At 36.8% G+C, this 20,582-nt stretch overlaps 1 protein-coding gene across 4 annotated transcripts in view; it reads left to right on the forward strand.

Annotated features, from left to right (window-relative positions):
• The window catches only part of CACNA2D3 (calcium voltage-gated channel auxiliary subunit alpha2delta 3), a 467,160-nt gene that overhangs the window by 421,076 nt on the left and 25,502 nt on the right, over window positions 1-20,582 (forward strand). For 3 of the 4 annotated variants that reach the window (XM_039695505.1, XM_039695503.1, XM_039695504.1), the window contains 5 exons: window positions 4,384-4,445; window positions 5,315-5,359; window positions 8,650-8,712; window positions 11,228-11,298; window positions 19,723-19,798. In XM_039695505.1, coding sequence (XP_039551439.1) covers window positions 4,384-4,445; window positions 5,315-5,359; window positions 8,650-8,712; window positions 11,228-11,298; window positions 19,723-19,798 — 317 coding nt within the window. Of the gene's footprint in view, window positions 1-4,383; window positions 4,446-5,314; window positions 5,360-8,649; window positions 8,713-11,227; window positions 11,299-18,200; window positions 18,247-19,722; window positions 19,799-20,582 lie in introns of all 4 variants that reach the window. The other variant, XR_005626120.1, reaches the window with a different exon arrangement.

Genomic DNA, 20,582 nt, shown 5'->3' on the forward strand with positions numbered 1-20,582 from the left:
GTGTTATAGCATATAGGTATTTCAGAGAATGGAAATCCCTTTAGCTTTTATTACTTTTTCCTATAATCATGTATTTGGAATCCATTTGTCAGGTTTGTAGGGAGACTCAGCTCCTCTCTTGCCTGAAATAAATCAGTCTAATCTATTTTCCTCTTGTATTTTAAGTAGGAAATTATTCTTTTTACTTAGAACCTAAGAAGGATTCTAATTCTTTGCACAGAAGTAATTTGCTAGGGAAGGATTTCCTTATCTTCCTGTCTATTTGCTTAACCACAGACATTGAAAGGAACCCAAGCAATCCTGATCTGTTCTGAGTAGTTATTTGTTTTTCTTCATGTTTGCCTTGATACTAAGCAGCCCTGAGCCATGCAGCATTTGAGCACTTCCCAGTGCTTCCATCCTGAGAGCAACCCACTGAGAGGGTGAAATATTACCTTCAGCCATGGAATCGATGCACAAGGAAATTACTTATTTAACAATAATTATCACTGAGCCAAGAATTTAACTTTGTCCTTCTCAGCCATCTGTTATTTCATAGGGTCTGCACTACAAAAATAGCAGCCACTTTATAAAACAGAGAGAAGAAATCTCAGGGAGTTAAAGAACTGTTTTCTGTAGGCAGAATTAAAGGTTTTTATTTGCATCACCTGAGTAAATTTGCTAATGTGACTAAAAGAAAAGATTGGATTTGCAATATTTGTTTGAAACGATACATTTTGTGTTGCATAACACAAAATACCCCTCTCTCAGCCCCCATCAACTGTTCTCCTGCCTGCCCTCAGCTCAGCCCACCCTCCTCTGTGACACTGGAGAAAAGGCAGCAGTGAGCACAGAACTCCTTTTTTACTGGCTGAACAATTTTTATCTTTTGGCCATTTTGGTTGAACCAAGCCTGCAAATGAGATATAATTTTGAAGTTTTCCTGTTTCCTTTCCCCCCTCATGTAGCCAGTTTGTAAAACACAGATTTAATGGTGGTTTGGAGCACAGATATTTTATTCAGAAGTTCTCAAGTGCTGAAGGATTAGGGCTTGCTCAGGAGAATATAATGGCTCAAAACCTTTTGAAGTATATTTGCATAGCTTTTATGGCATTAAATGACCAGACAAAAAAAATGTCATCTTCTAGTCTCAAAGTTCTTGAAAACTCAGGAGGGAAAAACCTGCAGAAGTGGTTTAGTGTCACATGAGGGTTTGAAAAGAAAATAATTTTCCTATACCTTAACACTGTTAATTCATTCAAATCTGGAGGCATTCAAATAATTTTCAGCTGAATTTTAGTCTATTACTAATTTTCGTTTATATTACGTAGGATATAGAATATTTAGAAGCTGTGACAGGGAAGTTCCTGTGAGAATTGTACAGGGAACAATGTGTAAATAAGACAGAACTGTGAGATTAAAATCTCATATTAAGATAGACCTCTCAAAAGATCTGGCTAATGCTGCTTTCCCCATGCCATGTTTGTGAGATGTGTTCTCTCCTCCTACCCTGCAAGCACTAGTAGACATCATAGAATCATATAATGGGAAAACACCCTTTGGATCATCAAGCCCAACTGTAAATCAAGTCCAGCCATCATGTACTTGACATCATGGAGTAATTCATTATTTAATACCAAGCCAAAGGATTTCAAAACTAATTGAGGTTACTTCACAAGGGAAATATGTTAAAATGTTGCTGTTGTAATGCTGTATTACCTTGACCAGAGTGGATGGTTTCTGTTTTACCCTCTTTAATGGCATTGTACCTCAGAGATTAGTGATGCAACTCTTTTTGAAGTTAGGTAGAGAAATAAACTGATTCCTTTTTTAAAGGCAGGCATTAGCTAAATTGATAATGCCTATATCTTCAGTTTCTGCCCAAATTACCCTACAGCAGAAATTGTGAAATCTGCTCAAGTGGGAGCAACCCCAATGTTTCTCACTCTCTTTTATTTTCCCTCACAGTCTGCATCAAAATCTTTGAGTTGCTTCTATGAAACTAAACCTGCAGCTGCCCCTTCTCATCCCCATGAAGAGGGATGCTCTGCATTTCATAGAAATTAATCCCAGCATTTCAATTGTTGTTATGCTGCAGCATTCCATTGTGACTCAGTGAAACATGCATGTGGAACCTTTTACAGATGAGCTTTGCTGTAATTCTCTTGTCACTGTTTCAGATTCTATTGTGTGGTAGGTTTTGTACAGGACACAGAAAATTCTCTGTGCATATTGACTCTTTTTGTAAAGAAGGTTCTGAGCTGTAAAGTTATCACTTTTTTACAAAACTTGTACACTTAAATCAGAATAATAAGATAATTTAGAGTGGGAGGGATCTCCTGAGCACATTTAGTCCAAAATCCTGCTCAAATTTGTATATGCATATAATTTCATTAGGGGAGAACAAGAGTTTTACCTCTTTAATTAATGTTTATTATACTTCCATTACCTTTCATTAACACTTTTCAAGAGCAGTTTTCTGGGCGCTGGTATCTCTAACAATGTGAACTCCAAAGGGCTGAGCTTATCAGGACCTTAAATGAGCAATATCTGAGTACAGTCCACAGAGCTCTGCCTGCTGCAAGCTCACGAGATTGACCTTCCCATGCTGACACAGCATCCAGAAGTGATGGAATTGCCTTGGGGAAAGTTCCTGAAAGTGTGTGTGTGTGTTCTTTGCTTGTATTTCAGAAAAAATCAGGTCGGATGTGCTAAGAATTAATGCAATTGCAAGCAATAGATGAAGTAAATGTGCTGCTTGGCTGTCAGAATGCATCTTCTCATGGACCATGACATAAATTCCTAGATAATAAAATGTAGCTGGAGAGTCTCGTCTGGTGTTGTTCAAAAGGAGAAGTGGATTTCTCTACTTACTGTCTGAAACAAAACCATCCCTGAGCTGCAGATAGCAGAAAAATATTTATAAACTGTTCTCATAGGAAAATTCTTTATGTAATTTCACATCCTATTGTATCAGTCCATTACAGATTTCATTTCACATACTTTTTCCTACCTGCTAACACAAAATCAAATATGTGCATGACATCAGTGTGTGTGCATTTGCAAAAGCAAGTACCAGTAATCTAAATGTAAATATGTTTTTAAATATTTCCTGCTGTAGGCCCTAAAGAAGGAATGAATAAATGAAATTTCATTCAGTTTTCCAAAACAATTTTTTTCTGAGGCCTTGTTTTTGGGTTTTTTTTGTTTTTTTTTTTAAAAACACCATTAATTTTCTAGGAGTTAGATCTTTAGACTTTTAAAGCTTCTTTGAATTCTCTGAGTTTAGGCAAGTGAAACCAGAAGAATCAACTGCTTTTGGAGCTTCTGCAAACCTCAGTGCTTTATATTGCTCTCCAATAGGAACAGTGATAGAAACATCAGACCAGGCTGGAAGAGAGGTTACTGATATTTGGCAAAACACAATCCCACCTGAGATTATGAGAAACATATAATTTAAACCAGTAGTATCTTGAATAATGATTTTTAAAAATCACAATCCATTCTCATTGATATAATTTTTTTTTAAAATTTGATAGCAAGTAAGATTTGTCAGATACTTCTCTTTTACAGAATTACACATAATACTCTTAATTCCATTCTTTCAAATACATTTTAAATGCTTTTGTGTTCCACTGATAATTTATGGATTAAGTGACCTCAAAACAAATAATCACTTTTAAAATTGCAATCCATTCTCATTAATATAATTTTTTAAAAAAATTGATAGCAAATAAGAATTGTCAGATACTTCCCTTTTACAGAATTACACATAATACTCTTAACTTCCATTTTTTTCAAATACATTTTTAATGCTTTTTGTGTTCCACTGATAATTTATGGATTAAGTGACCTCAAAACAAATAATCACTTGAGTTGTTAACCAATATTTTCATGTTGTTTCGGCAAATCTTCTTAAGTTTCAGTAGAAAACACATTGTGTGGGTTCCCTACAGCTGTTATATTGGTACCAGTGAAATATGAATGAAATTGGTGTGAACATAAATATGTTCAGCTTGTGGTTCTTTGGTGTTAATTATGGAAACATGCAATCTGAATGATTTTTTTTTATCTGCCATGTATGTTATTCACATTATGAAGCATCTTGCAGTTTAAATTTTTTAAAATATGACCGTGTGGTCTCTTCAACTTAATTCTTTGTGGTTTTTTGTTTGTTTTTTTTTTTTATGTATGTTATTCACATTATGAAGCACCTTTCAGTTTAAATTATTTAAAATATGACTGTGTGGTGTCTTCAACTTAATTTGTTGTGGGTTTTTTTTTCATTTTAAGGCTTAACTTTCTCTTTTCATAATGAAACCTTTTCTTCCTGAATAATTTTAAAGAATCATTTTGAAGGAATTAAGCATGCTATATTTATTTATTTATTTTTGTCTTTCCCAGCTGTAGGTATCCAGATGAAACTTGAATTTTTTCAGCGGAAATTCTGGACTGCAAGCAGACAGGTATATTTTAAATTGAAGGTTTTTTGTTATTGAATCCACAACAGTTTTATAACTGTGGAAGTGATGATTTTTCACAAGCAAACTATTCTAAAGAAACAATGTATTTGAAGACTTGTTCTGGTTTTACATTTGGATACAGAACAGGAGAATTCAGTGATGGAGAGCAGTTGCTTGATTTTTGGAAGCAATTTGAAGGTTTATTAATTTTAGGCTCCAATACATAAGGAGTTGCCTTTGTTGGCACGTGGTTTTTCTCTCTTAGAGAAAGAGTAAACAGTAAACAAAAGTATGGAATTTGTTTCTAGTGATAGCAGAATTGTGACTTCTCACCTAGGTTTGCTCTCTAACACTATGTAACATCACACAGGTTAATTAACAAAACTCTATTACTGATCATGGTTGGCACTCACAGTGCTCAATAAACTTTATCTAAACTATCCAGGGATAGAATTGTACTCACTGAAGAGGATAATCAGGTACTTTCTGAGGATTAGGAGATGCCATCCCTGGTTTGAGGATTGATTGGAACTGTGCTGTTACAGAAAATAAACCCTGATCCTACCCCTGCTGGAGAATCTTCTCTCATCTATGAATGGCCTCAAAGATTTAGAGTTTGGAGATTGTGGTGTTTAAGGCAGCTGAAATTGCTACAGTGTGAATGAATCCTTTCTCTGCAGAGAGGAACAGAACACATTTGGTGAAAAATTCAAAAGTTTGCTAGTAATTTTTAGAATTAATTTAGATAAAGATGTAATCAATATCAACTTCTTCAAAATTTTGCTCATATGAATTTGTATAAAATTTTATTTTGTAATCTTCAAAGAGAGAATTGAAAATACTTTATTGATTTTTTTTTATATCATCTTTAGTGTGCATCTCTTGATGGCAGATGTGCTATAAGTTGTGATGATGAAGTAAGTATTTAACACATTTTTTCCATTGCATACCTCTGCTCCAGAAGATACTGGATACAAATTGATGAATTTAATTTGAACATCTCATTCTACATTATGGTCTTTATCACCTTGTAAATATTACCCTATTTGGATAGTGAGATTTTTTTATGCCTGTGACAGGTACCCACTGAATTACAAGCTGACTCCAGTACCTCAAATATGTGTTGCAATAATTTCTGCTTTGTAAATCCAGTTTGGGAAATAATTTGAAGCAGTGCTAACACATTTGTTTACCACTTTATTGTTAATGAAAAAAAAAAAGCCACTTGCAGTTTAAATTCTTCAGCTGTACACCAGCAGGAACCATATAACCATATGTAGAAATTTAGTAATAATGTGGACATTGCTGATTTAGAGACTCCAGACTTTTTCTTAATGAAAAAACACACTGTTGTTAGAATTCAAACAAATATCACAGCTCCTCTGCTGAGTCTGTTGACTTTCATAGCTTCTCTCAATGGCAAGAAAATATCTGCTGAACATTTACAGTATAAATTAAAGCATTTAAAAGTAAACATGAAGACAATAATGCAAATTGAATGGCACAATAGTCAACAAATATTAATGACTATTAATAACATGATAATTGCAAGTATAATTAAAAATAAAGGGAGTCAAGTGATGGGTGTGTGATACCTTTGATCCTAAAATAGAGACAACTTATTAATTTATTTTTTTTTTCCTTGAGAGCTTTGAATTTGCTCATTTATTCTTGTTTTCACATTTTATTTGCATGCTCTGTTTTCTTTCTTTTTCATTTTTGGGTTCCTAACCCATGTTACATTCCATTACTGTTATTGTATACTGGAGCTGTGAAAAATACATAGAGGACTTGAACTGGATCAAAGTTTCTGCAGTTCAGATGTGTTCTCAGACCTCAGTTAACATTCTTGCTGTGTTTATTCTGGACTTCATGCCCACAGTTTTACAAGCTCAGGGACTCTCCACCTATGGAACATTCCCTTGAAATCTGAAATTCACTGAACTTGAACCTTTGGGCAAACCTGAGCATAGTTCACTTCCAATACCTGTGAAACACTGTGAATTAGAGCCCTTTCATACAGCTGTAGTCTATGCAAATGCTATTATCCCATGCATAAAACTTGATCAGAAATCTGTTTGAGATTTTCTAGTAATGAGTAAATGCATTCTGCTGCCCTTTGTCCACGCTAAAGTTAAATTACAAGCTGTTTCTTTAACACAGTAGTAATACTGAAAGTTATTTATTTTGCTGGCAAGTGGTGAATTAATGGTTCTGAATGAATATTTTTTTTCTCTAGTTAATATTTCTAAAATAGATTGAAACAGAAACCCTCCTATATTCACATTGCACAAAAAAATATAGATTCCATTTCTTGCATTATGCCTGTTTCCAATAACAGTGCTAGAATATTCGTATCCTTTAAAGTTCTGAACTGTGCTAGTGAACTAAATGTTAGAGATTTGAGACATGGCCACTAATTCTTGAATTGAGCCAGTCTTTTCCCAACAGCACATAAGCCATAAACTATGAAATTAAGCCTACACTTTTTCTTGTCCAGCATGACTTCTTTTATTTATTTTCTATACTATGGAGAAATATTGTTTCTAAAGCAGTATCTTTAGATTAATCTTTCATGCATGAGGACTGCAGATATGTATCCTCAGAAGATCTCTGTGTTGGCTTAGCTCCTCTCCTGGTGCATTCAGTGGGAGGTTTCAGGTTGGCTTTGGGGAGAGCAGAGCTGTGCAGTTAGAGCCTGCTTCTGAAATTCCATCCTTCACACACCACTGGGCTTGAGGAGCTGCCTCTTCTGAGTGCATCAGCTCTGCTCAGTTCCTGGCCAGCACCATCAGCTTTTCACATTGTATTTGCCAGCTCTGGGCTTTCTAGCAGATCACAGGTTGAAAATGAGTTGTTTCGATTTCCTTTCTGACAGGTTTTCTGTCCCTGGGCTTGCCTGCAGCTTGGGTCCTCCTTTTAGAATGAATATCCTGTGTTGTCATTAGGGCATGATCTTCATTCTGAACTTTTGCCTGATTTCAGCTTCTGTTTTTGTTTTTTTTAAATCCACTTCATGCTAGCATTTCTACAAGTTTCTCCTCTTTGGCCCCACAGGACAATGCTAATATGTGGCCAGAATGAGAATCAGGCACGTCTGAGCATCTCTGGAAAGATCAGACTGCTTTTTCACATCTTGCACAGCACTACTGCACGGGGCTGCTTTCCTCCCTAAAACAGCACAGTGATCTTGCTGGATGTGCAGCTTTAGCAGAAAGCATATTTTGTCAGATTTCTGTACAGCCCATTTGCTGCAGGAAAGGTTTTGAATTAAAAACAAAGCCAGGAGGATTCCTGTATTGAAAGCCATTCTGCTTATTTTTCCCTTTTATAAAAATATCATGGAAAATTCAATAAGCAAAGATAAAAATGTTGCTGATTTAAACCAATAATAGAAATACAATAAAGATTTAACACTGAGATAGGTATTTGGCAATACTGAGGAGAAACTGAGTTATATCAAGATTTCAGGGTTTGAGTTAAACCTCATGTTTAAACTCTGAAGTTCAGTAATTAAAACTTTGCCTGTAGCAAGTAATTATGTGAGGTTAAAGTGGTGCATGTGTGTGTGGAGGGAAGCTCTGATTTGGCTTTACCTTGTTTTATACGGTTCAGACGTCTGACCTACGAAAAGCTAACAGTCCTGCCTCTAAACCCAGTTCCCAATTAAAAATACAATTTGGAATGCTTTAGGAGACCTGTGGGGCCTCTTTTACAGAAGTTTCTGGTCCCATCCCCCAATGAACAAATTAAAAAATACTACCTGGTCTCCTGTTGGTTCTGCAGGCTGACACTGTGTTTTCATTAATACATCGTTAGGGTAATGGCATTGTGCTGATGTTTTTCTCCAAACACAGGAGAAGCCATCAGGAGCACTGAAGTTCTGTGCCTTTGCAAACTTTGCTATAAGAAAAACTTTTAAGGAGGGATTATAAAACCACAGGATTTTGGGGTTTATGTTTGTTTGTAATTATATTATATCCTCCCATTCTGGACACATCTTTCTTTAGTTTTGCATGAAAAAGGCATACAAATTAAATTGGATAATCTCCCATAACCAAGACTACACTCATTTTGAATTTATGTAAAACCACATAACAACCTGAAGGTTTTACCCATTTAGAATTAACTTAGAAGTAAAGTATATAATTATCTTATTGCTGTGTCCTAAAATCAAAAATTAAAATAGTATTTTATTATTTTTCAGACAATCAACTGTTACCTAATAGATAACAATGGATTTATTTTAGTGTCTGAAGACTATCAACAGGTATGTGTAAGATTTTTCTTGAGTCTTCTCATGTAATATGTTAATTTAAATTTACTTTTTTTTTTTTTTTTAAATAGGCCACCATCTGAAAATGGTAAGGAATTAACAACATTAAAAAAATTGCTTCTACAAAGAATGTAAGCTTTTTTCTCACTGGAGCTCAGTTTCTTTCTCCCATTGGAGCAGGGTCTGTTCTTAAACTCATAATTGTTCTCTTTAAAGATCTTTCTTGCTGCAGAAGCATCTGTCTTCTGTAGGAGGCTTTTACTCCAAGAAAAAAATCCCTGTGCCATTTTTGTCACATGGAAAGGTGGGGAAGGGAGGGGAGGACACACAGCTTTTACATTCAAACTTCAGATAATGAGATTTTACAAAGCTGTTGGCTGAGGAGTTTGTTTTCTGAAGGGGATTACAGTCATTGAAGGATTAAAACTAAGCACTCAGCATCACAATGCAGAGGACAAGAAATATGATTATCACAGAATCAGAATGTTTTGCTCAATCCTGCAAACCTTATGAAGGAACCATCACCATTCTCATTAACTTTTGCCTCAAAACTGCTGGGATGGTGCCCCAGTCATGCCAGAATTGTCTGAAGTTGAATTGTTTTTATGTGTTGGGATTGTGAATAGGAATAGCCACACTCCTACTTAGCCCTCAGCTGAATTAAATTTGGTATGACGAGCATGACCTAAGAAATACACTCAGTGTGGAATGATCTTGATACACTGGAAACCTGTTTGTCTACCTCCCCTTTTGTTGTTACTATTTACAGATGCACAGCTGTGACTTGTGTCAGTGACTGGCCAGTTCATAGCTGGCTTTGGCCAGCAATGATTAGGAAGAGGTGTTTCTTTTGGTAGTCACCTGATAAAAGCCATTGCTATTCCTGTGAATAGTTTGGACAACAGTTGCACCAGAAGCAGGCTGGGAGTGTGTTCTGACCTGTTTTATTAGTTAAATGTATCCAAGTCTAAGAGGAACAGCAGAGAAATCTCTGTGTTTGTGTAAATTTATAATAGGATTACATTAGTGTATATCTCTTTTTTATATATAGCATGCATACCGGCTATTGTGGATAGAGAAGGGATGATGTCTTACCAGTTCCTGACCTATCTGGGGGTGCTTCAGCACTATTTTTCTATCAGCTTTCCAAACATGACCTGAAGAATCAGGTTTTTGGGGCAGAGTAATTCTTCTGAATTGCAACTAAATCCTGCTGTATTAAAAAAATGATAACCTGAGTGTAACTGCTTGGGGGAGAACTGGCATTTACAAAGGGAGCTTTTGTGGAGAGAAATGTCTTCATAAGACTGGTGCACAACTTGACAAATCAGGTTTATTGCTATCTAAGGTTATATGAGGCATTTATGGTTTGCAGTTTCTTGATGTTGCCTGCCTCTCCAATCGTTAGGGTAATCTTTCTTCATCAGTCAGCCAGGGCTATTGAAGCTGGTATTTTTAGTCATGTTCCTTGTGTTTCTAGGAGACTTTACATACCCATATGTTTTGGAAAATGTTCCAAGGTTCCCCTGAGGAAAGGAAAGGAGAAAAAAAAAGAAGGCAATACTTGCTTTTTAGGTGGAGGAATGCCTTTTTTTAGCTAGGGCTGTAACTTTTCTGCCTGCGAACTCCCAGGTGCATACTTGAGGTCAGCTAAGTTCCTTGTAATGGAATTGGGGTTTAGTTCATACAAAACCTGTGGAATCCATGCAATTTGAGAGTGTAGTGCCCTTTCCCCCTCATAAATTGTGGGATTTCTCCCTTTAAACAATGAAGAGAAATATCCAATCCTCCTGGGATCTGAGGCTCTAAAATAAAACAGGTCTTCCCAAGGTAGAAAAGTGCTGTGCTTGCAAGATTTTCCACTGTCACATGAATGGCTGCAGATGACGGAGTCACTTCCATCTTGCTGACCAAATTTATAACAGCAATGTTTGTTTTCTCAACAGAGATTTATTTTTATTAGTCGACAAGTACTGAATAGGGACAAAATGAGTAATTCATCAAGCTGAGTGGTTTTAAGTATGAAATGACTCTGAATGGAGTTAAAATTTATAGGATTGATGAAATGTACTGTTCCAGCTCCTTAAACAGGTCATACAGGAATTATAAACAATGTTTTTTAATGACTGTTTATGAAATCCTCTCACAACCTGTTTATATCTTTTTTGAGTAACATTTTAATCACAAGAGTTTGTGATCAGATTAGTGTGCTTTCTTTACAAGCTTTAGGTTTGGAAGGTTTTATTTTTGATATTGGATGTTATATAATGTACCTCAGTATATTGTTTCAGCACTCACATCTGCTCGGGGGTAATAATATAATCCCAACAACTTGCCCTGACTGGAAAGTCCTCTCCAGGTTTTATGTAGCAGCAGTCCTGAAAACCTGTCTATGTAGCTGTCAAAGCCACTCTTGCTAGATCCTAGAATATGCCAGTTTAAATTGCATCCAGTGTTGTTTTGCATTTATCTACACATTTTGGTAATTCCTTGCATTTTCCCCTTACAGACTGGTTACTTTTTTGGGGAGGTTGAAGGGGCTGTCATGAACAAGTTACTAACAATGGGCTCTTTTAAGAGGTAAGAATTAACATTTTATCTCTTAAAAAATGTTCTAACAAAAAAATTGAAGTCATGTAAAAGAAAGCCAAGACTGGCAGTGTGGCTGGATTCTCATCTATAGCTCTGTATCTTTTCTGTACCACCAGAGTGTAATTTGACTCCATAAACGTCAAATATTGAGAGTATTGGCGTCAGCCACTGTGAGTTTCTTATTAAACAATGCTTTATTTGATTACAGTCCTAAAACTGTGTCCTTTTCCTCTTCCCACTGAGCTCAGGTGGAAAAGGGATTGGGCCATATCCACTACTGAGCAATTTTAAACAGCTCTAAAGCAAAACATTTATGCCACATTATCATTTTGACCTGTAAAAAGTTGGAGATTTCTTGAGCTAGACAGTCCAAAATGTCCTGTTATTGAAGGGCAAATGTGAACACATCCCAGTAATCCATCTCCATTCACATGCTAACTTGCCTTTGAACATGGTTGTGACTATTGACCTGGTCTCACTATCATGATGGCATTAAAAACTAACAGTGATTTTATGTGTTGTTCTTTGAAATGAATTATGCACTCTGAGGAATAAAGAATGAAATTTCCCTTTAACCTGTAACTCACCACTGGAATCTTCATGGCTTTCATGAGGTGTAAGAATTGTTCATGTGGTCAAAGAGCTGTTCTGTACCCCTTTGTCCTCTTCAGCAGAAGAAAACTGCTTTTATACTTTTCCTTTTTATTTTCCTGTGCATTTCTAGTATGAATAAAAAGATGTATCACTGCTGCCATCCATTACTGAGTTTAGTTACTACCTGAGAGGGTGTGTACAGAGCCTCTCTGAACTGCTGGTTTGTGGGCTTGCTTGGTAAATCAGCTCCCTTCAAGGCAGAAGCTTTCAGTGCTGTGTCTGTGCACAGCAGCTGAGTACCCCTCCCAGTAAATGACTGACCTGAAATGTGAGCATCTAGCACTCATGGAATCATCCCCAGTCCTAGTTTTCTGAGGGTGGCAACTTTTTTTGCATGTTGTGCTACATATTTAACATATGCTGTAGAAGGAAGTGAAGTAATACTACTGTTTATAGGCTGGATTTGGCAATGAAAGGATCTGTTTGTACAAGAGATGAAGCATTTTATTTAATGCAAAGGACAAAATGCAGTCAAAACAAAGGGATACTGTTTTAACTTGTCCCAATTTGTTTAGTCCTGCCCAACAAAGCATTTCAAATAGAACATCTACCCAGTTATTGACAGTGGTGGGTACCACCATTGAGAAAACAGGCATAGCTTGAGAGTTCCCTTTAAAATGCAGTGGGTGGATCTTTGAACTGGACCATTGGTTAGGATTTTGCTGGTTTTGGACTTGATTTTTAGAGATAATGAAGGCATAAGGTCAGTGTAACTGACCTGCATACTAAGGAAAATGTAAACACCACGAGCCAATTATTCAGCCATGATAAACTGACCATTGCAAATCAGTTAAAGATGGGACAGAATCAAAGTGGAGTAATTGCAAGTGAGCAACTTCCCCTACAGCAGATAGCAGCAGCAAAAAAAAAACCCAACAAACTGTCTTTGAGTTGTGTTAGGAGAGAAATAAATTATTGCAAGAATATGAAGTGGTTCTCACAATAAATAGTCAGATGCATTCACAATATTTGTAAGATTATTAATTTGTCTGGGTGGAGATTGTGTTTTGCTTTTCCAACATTTAGTTATATGAAATAAGAGAAGAAGAAGGATGCTTAGTTCAGTGGCAAGATCTGTCAGCAGTGCCATTTCCCTGAGAGCACAAAGTGGGCCTTGCACACATCCTGTTGTCATGGGGGCAAAGCAGAGAGAGAGCTCTGTCATTGCCTTTCCTTCTGATAATACCCAGAGCATCCTTCCCTGCAATTTGCTTCTTACATGGCATTTACAGTCCAGCAGGTAGGTTTTATAACCCTGCCCTGCTTGAGCTGGTTGTGCTCCCTTTTGGGTGAGTTTAGGAGGTTCTGTGCAGCCTGGTGTGCTCTGCAGAAGAGTTTGCTGTCAGCCCCAGCAGCCGTGGGGGTGGCAGTCCCCTCTTCCTGCAGTGCAGAGGTCCGAGGGGCAGTGCCAGTGTGTGCCCCCACCTTGTGACACCTGCCACCTTCCAGGCTCTGCACCCACAAAAGGAATGAAATAACTCTTTGTCTGTTCTCCCAGCTACTGCAAATTTGGGGTGATATAGAAGTGCTTTGTAGGATTGAGATGGAAGTGCTAAACAAAAGGGGGTTGTTTGCTGCTGACTATATTTCTTTTCAACCTGCAGCAGGATGAAATTCAATTTTTATGTTCGCTGTTTATTTTTTAAAGTGAACTTAAATACCTCCTTCCCTCCTCAATTTCTTTAAACTCAGTACTTCTTTTGAATAATGTGTGCATATGTATGTATGTATATTTTCTTAGTTTATGGGGTTTATAATTAGGGAGAAAAACTATATCAGTGCCTGCACAGCAACGTGACATGCTCTATGATTTCATTTAGCAAAATTATGTTTATCTTTTACCTTAAGTATTGCACAGAGTTAAATAATTTAAATATGATTTAAATGTATTATTAAATAAATTAGGATGTGCTTATGGAAAAGTATCTGCTTCACATAACTTAGAAAAGTTTCTTTATGTTTTTCTCAGCACTTTGTTTATATAAAAACAGTGAAAAAAAATTCAACAGCTCAAACCATGAAAATCTAAAAACCAACACTAACATCAGGAAAATTAAGGGCTATCAAAGTAATGAGATCCCTAAAGAAATAAGCATAATAAATCTCTAAGAGAAAATGAAACATCTCTTGACTTCCAAACACTTTCACCCTTTCCAGTTGGAGGAAAACTAAGCAAATCTATATGAAAAATATGGAAGCAGCATCATTTCCTCTTACAGTTCTCTTTCCAGCAGGCGTCTTCTTACATAGAAGAGTCTATGCATTGGTATTTGGCATTTAGTAATTTTGTAATTTGTCAATATTGGCATCTGACCAGGTTGTCAGGATGTATGACTGAAGTGCAGCTTTCCCAGGAGCTGAGGCTCAGTCTATCGAGTTCTTGTTGCTCTGAGAGCTTCTCTTCTTTCCCAATTTTTCTTGTAGTGTAGATCCTTCACCTGTGCTCTCCATGTGCACCAAGAGGCAGACTTTCATCTATCTGTCTTGATTTGCTTTATAAGAAAAACTTAGCAAGTATTTTGCCCCCAGGTTATGAGTATAAAAGAAATTCAGAACTTTGTTTTCCTCCTAGAAAGCAGTTTAATAAATTCTTAAAGCCAAATCATGAGAACAGTAACTGGTTGCTTAACAACAGGACACAGCTTTCACAGATGCAGCACAGCTTCCAAATGAAGTTTATTTTTCTATTTTGGCCAGTATTTAATATGTAAGCATTTTATTAGATATTCTTAATTTTTTTTCTTTTGGTACTAAATTGACACATTTAGAATTTGTGTTTATTTTCATGTGGATTTTTGCAGTCGTGGATTTAGCTGCCTATTAATTGGGCAAATTGTACATGTATGCTTTGGAGAAGATCAGACACAGACTGAAGGAACATTCCAAATTGCAGTTGTTGGATTTGGCATTGGACAAATTGTCATTGCCAACAAGGTTTACTTTTTATTTCAGCATTTACTAAATGTGCATCTGCTACCTGCACACCGAAACTCCCACATTGCTGTGGGGTATGTTTTCTGCTCATATTTTATTCCTGTGATATTTAAAAGTAATGTCTTTAGTGTGAGTTTTAGGCATTGTTTGACTTTATGTCTCTGTAAATATTACTTTTGAGGCAGTGTATTCATATACAGAATCAATTTACACACTTAAGGAGAAACACAGGCATATTTGTTACATAAATGCTCATTCCATATTCTGCAAATACAGGCTGAGTTGCAGTTTTTATACATGTTATTCCTCGAGAACATTGGCAATTGGGAATAGCTGAGCAATAAAAGCAAAAATACATGATGACAAGTTTGTTTTCCCAAAATGCTGTAATTTAGTTTTATTCTTTCCATTGATTTTGGTGAAAGGTATTACCCTGGCAGCTTCTGGACACTAATAATCTGTCAGTGCAGGTGTGAGAGCCAGAGCAGCCACAGTCTGGGGTTTCCTATGGTGTCCTGGTGTCTCCCCACAGGAGCCTCTCTGCAGTTAGAATCTGGTTTGCTCTTCACACCATTCAGCACTGTCCCTCTTTCCCTTCCTTGTGAGAATTCCAGACAGGCTGCACATCTTAGGTCTGAGTTATGAACATCTTTCCACCACAATCTAGCTATAGTCATCACTAATTTTTCCACAGACTACTGAATAAAGCATAGGGTCAATATTTAGGGCTTCTGTACTATTGGCTTCCTTTGTTCAGCTCTTTAAAGCATTTTTCTTTTCCTGTAGACTGTATGTTTACTTCCATGGTAAAAATCTCATTGTTTCTACACATTATTTGAAACCCACCAAATCTTGAACTGCTGACAAAAACATTTGAAATTTGATGCATTGAAGACCTTTCAGCTGCTACAATTGTCATTGGTGGTATTTTATACCACCACCATTTATACCGAGTAGAAATCCATGGGTGTGATGAAAACCTGGCTGAAATAAATAGAGAGTACATCTGCCAATATATCCTGTGCTGCTGGTAGTTCTTGGAAGTTTAATTTTCTTGAACCAGATTCAGTGCTCAATTGTAAGCACATTGCAAAGTAGGAGAGCGGAATTTACTGTATCAGGAAATTGACAATAAAAGGGTTTTCACTAAGATGTGTTTGGCTGCTGAAGTTACACAAACTTACAATGCACTTTTAGGTTGTGCTAAATAGCTGATGCTGAGCACAATTTCTCTGTGGACTTCAGATGTGGAAGTTGACAGTGTGGTGGTTTCAGAAAGTCTCAGGAATGTCCTCTGTAGCAAGAGCAGAGCTCCCCTGGGAGGTGCTGTGATACAGAGCATGGATTTGGGCACAGCTGGGCTTAGGAAGTTGTGTTCCCTCACTGTGATCAGTTGGACACAACATGGTCAGCTGCAAACAGTTACTTAAAACTGAAATACAATCACTTCAGAAAGGGTAATCTGGAAGCCTTTCTTCTGCAACACTGGGTTAAGTCTTTCTGACTGAAAAGAAAGTCTATTTCCTAAAATCTCAGAAAGACTTTAGCAGTAAAACAACACCCTGGCAATGACACCTGAGCACAGGAACACTACAGCATCCTAGGCAACTGCTTGGGCTACAAATGCTTTCATACCTTTTATAAGGAATAGGGCTGGAAGGCTTTTGCTTTCCTATTACATTTATAAGAAAACTAAAACAACAGGATTTGAAGTAGTGAATGCCTTGGAACCCATGTAATACAATTCCTAGTGACACAGAATCAGGAACTGGTTCAGTATGTTGCAGTGTTCAGATTCCAAGGTGGTTTTCAGCTTCATGCACTGATCTTTGAAGTGCACTACAAAATTCTTATTTGTTTCCAGGTTTTTTAAGAACATTTTGCAGTAATGCTTTCACTGATATATTTTGGACATCCTGTGCTATAATTGTTTGAATCATCTTTAGAAACTTTGAGCTAGGTGTTGAACAGCCCACTTTGGAAGTTACTGAGACAGCAATGCATTGTTTTAAATTCAAAGCTCGTTCCAGAATTTTCTTGAGAAAACAGCACCTTTCTAAGCACTTGCTCATTTTGTTTTCTTTGTTTTTCCTTTTTTGAAACCTGAATACATTAGCTGATTTCTCATTTTTCCTTAACCAGATCCTTCACACTGGAAAATTCAAATATATTTACTCAAACTAAACTCATTTAACTAAAACCAGTATCATCCACAGATTATATCAAGCCTTTCCAAGTTCTGTAGTGATCCACATGATTTTGAGGTTGTTCATTAAAACTCTTTACTTCTGCCATCACTCTAAAATTTATTAATTTTTCTCCCTGTTAAATGAAGAGTGTTTTAAGTACATTTATTTATTTTCTTTCCCTTAATCATAATGCAATCTTAGATTGCTGGATACTCTCTACAATAAAATAAGACAATCTACAAAAAATATAACCTAGCATGTTGGGGTGCAGTATTAATTATGTTTCTGGTTATTTGTGGGAGTACAGATTTCAGTCTTTTAATGCATTTTTATCTTTGAGCATTTAAAGAAACTATTGACTCTATCAGAATGCAATAATTACATAAGAAATGTAATCCAAGTTCAAATACTGAGGGAGGGAAGGCTTTTATCAATATCAAAAATTAAGTTCAAATTATAATAGATCTTTCACATGACATTATAGTAGTATATATATTCTATTTATAGTTTAGAATAGTATAACAGTGCATATATATATATACTAGAGTATATATAATAGTAGTTGATTAACGCTGCTTAGCAGAATAATGAAGTCAGTCCACTGATTGACCATGAAGTTCTGCTGTGTGAAACTGGAAGCTGAGACATTGATTACACTTTCAAAAATGGAACAGTCACCAAGCTTAATAAATATATTGAAAAAACATGTACAACAAATGCAGACAAAACAATATATTCTGCTTCTAAAGCTAGGTATTAAATGAAGCAAGATGGGACTCTTCATCCATATGGAAAGCCATATGGAATTTCTTGATAGTCTGCACAGAGCACATTAGCACCTCTAAACTGCCCTCTTCTATGCATTTATCTCTTGCCTCCATCACTGGGTGGTCCAGGTGCACACACAACACCACCGTGCTTGGATCCCAAGGAATACAATAGTGGATAAGGCTGGAAAGGCTGAGCTCTAGAAATTCCTTTCCAGGGGCTGGATCCTGACCACGGTTAAAGGCTGAAGAGGAAGGAAGGGAGAAGCTAGGGGAAGTGGTGTATTTCTGCATGCCACAGAGGCAGCACAGCTTACACCGTGTACTGCTCTGTTTGTCTTGGCAGATCTGGGTGCGCGGATCTGGCTGTGGGCGGGATGCTGCCAAGGATGGTCAGTGTTGGACTCACACCATGTTTAGGTCTCTAGTGATGCGTTTGTCTCCCATGTGCCTCTCTCTGCCAGTCCACACAACAATGGCTTCCTAGGCATTTCTATTCTCAGCATAAGAGAAAAACAATAATGTAAGCAGTATGTGCTAAATGTTTAGTTGAAGCTGCGACATCCAATATAGTAGGCATTTTGTCTGTAAAACCAGAAAGAAAATATAGACATAATAAAGAAGCTTTTAGTGATGATTGCTCTCACAAAATTAGATCAGAAAAAAAAAAAAAAAATGCTCCCTACCACAATGGAATACAATGTTTTATTGGTTCAGCTTGCAAGATTTCATGGCATGCAGTGCAGGATACCTCATGGTGATGCTGAATGCATTTCATGACCTGGTTTTGGCAGCTTCTGGGACATCCTCTGTGTAGCTGAATTTGTGTGCTCTTCTTTCCTCTTCACTTAGAAGCAAGGCACACATTGCAAAACATTTTAGTCCCATCTCATACCTCTATTAGCCATCTCTGTTAATCCAGTTGTGTTCCCTTGTCCCTCTGATGATGCACAAGTCAAATGGAAATGTTTCAAATAATAGTGAGTTCTATATATTTACACTTGTTGCAAATTATCAGTTAAAGATTCTTCACATCTGCTACAGATTTGAAATGTTTTGTTTATGTGGATGGAAAAAGATAATTGATTGTTCTATGGACAGACAGATTTAGAGAAATAATCACAATGATTCAATGTACTAGATCTGAGTTCTGGATTTTAAATTTAGATTTCTGAAGTGTTTCTATGATGAGTAAGATTGAAAGCATAAGTAAATTTCCCTGTTTACTATGCATCTGAGGAGGCTTCTAGCATAAGTTGATTACAGCAGGTACCTGGAATATTTTGCCTTCAAGAAAAGAAGCAAAGGTAAACCCATCCTGCTTCAAATATCTGTACTATCAATGCACTGAAATTCCACCTCTGTCTCCTTCAGAAGCAATGCCATGTTCAAAGCAGTTGTGCACTGAGATGCTGAGACTGTAGAAGAGCGTTTCTGCTTTTACTGAAGTTTGAGTGGTCTGTTGTGAGAAGCCTCTCAAATGCATAGGCTCTTTCACTTTCTGGGGCTAAATGTGCTGATCTTAGTCCAGAACCAATTGTTTAAGCATTGTGTTGGATGTGTATTCTCCTCCTCCCCACATCATTTATGCCATTGTGTGTTACAATCTCTGCATATCTTCCCTGGTTCCTCCCAGTTATGCTTTTGCTGTGTTCTGTAGTCTGCTAAAATCCTTACAAAATTTTCACAGCATTTTTTACACTCTTCCTTGTAACCTGTATTTTAACCATCCCATTCCCTCTTCCCCACCCCAGCTGTTACAATTTTTATTTTCCTGTCCACTTTGTGAGCAGAATGTTCCATATCACCATTTTTATTCCACTGTGTTTTCTTCTTTTAGTCAAGCAGTTTTCTGTTCTTCCCTGTAGAATTACACTTTATGACTACCAGGCCATGTGTAGGACAAACAAAGAGAGTAGCGACAGTGCCCATAGCTTACTGGACGTAAGTACAGCACGTCTCGTGAGCATCTTTCCATGCAACCATCAAAGAAAATTGCTGCAAATATCTCATGGCTCTTGTAAGGCTGTTATTTTGATTTGGAATGCTTACAGCTCTTGTGTTTATCCCAGAGCATATAAAGGGTGGTTCATTATAAACTAACGCAAAGTGTTCTGTTATTTTGAGTTCAATCATTTTAGTGCTGGGCCACCATTTCTGAGGTTCTGTCAGAAAGTTCTTTGCACTGTATGAATTGGCCTTCTTAGGAATCTATAAATTTGGCAATAGATTGTGTTTTGTCTGGGAGGCTGGAATCACATATGCCTTTTCTGTATGTAAACATGTAATTAAAATTAAAATTTGAGAATTTTTTTTATACAAAAGGAATGGTTCACTGACAAGGCATGCAAGCCAGTGATTTTAACAATTTTTTTTTTCTTAATATTTAAACATGCCTTTTAAATAGAATTTCAGGCATTTTAACCCTTGTTGCAATTTGAGTACAAACCCTGTCGCTCTGCTAGGCTGGATTAGAAACAATCTGGGTCTTGCTAAGGCAGCACTTCCTTATTGCTAAATCCTCTATCAGGGTAATACCCCAAGGATACTTTGTGACCATGTATCCATTTTACTGATTGAGGTAATAATCTATCAGAACTGATTAGGTGTTAGACAGAGGTTTTTCATATTAAAAAGGATTAAAGGTTTTCATGAATAGAGGACAGTAATAGCATGAAAAAATTCTTATGTAAAGAGCGAAACACTGGCAATTTTGTCAGTCTGGAAA

This window comes from Passer montanus, unplaced genomic scaffold (assembly GCF_014805655.1).
Source record: "Passer montanus isolate IOZ18808 unplaced genomic scaffold, ASM1480565v1 scaffold9, whole genome shotgun sequence".
NCBI lineage: Eukaryota > Metazoa > Chordata > Aves > Passeriformes > Passeridae > Passer > Passer montanus.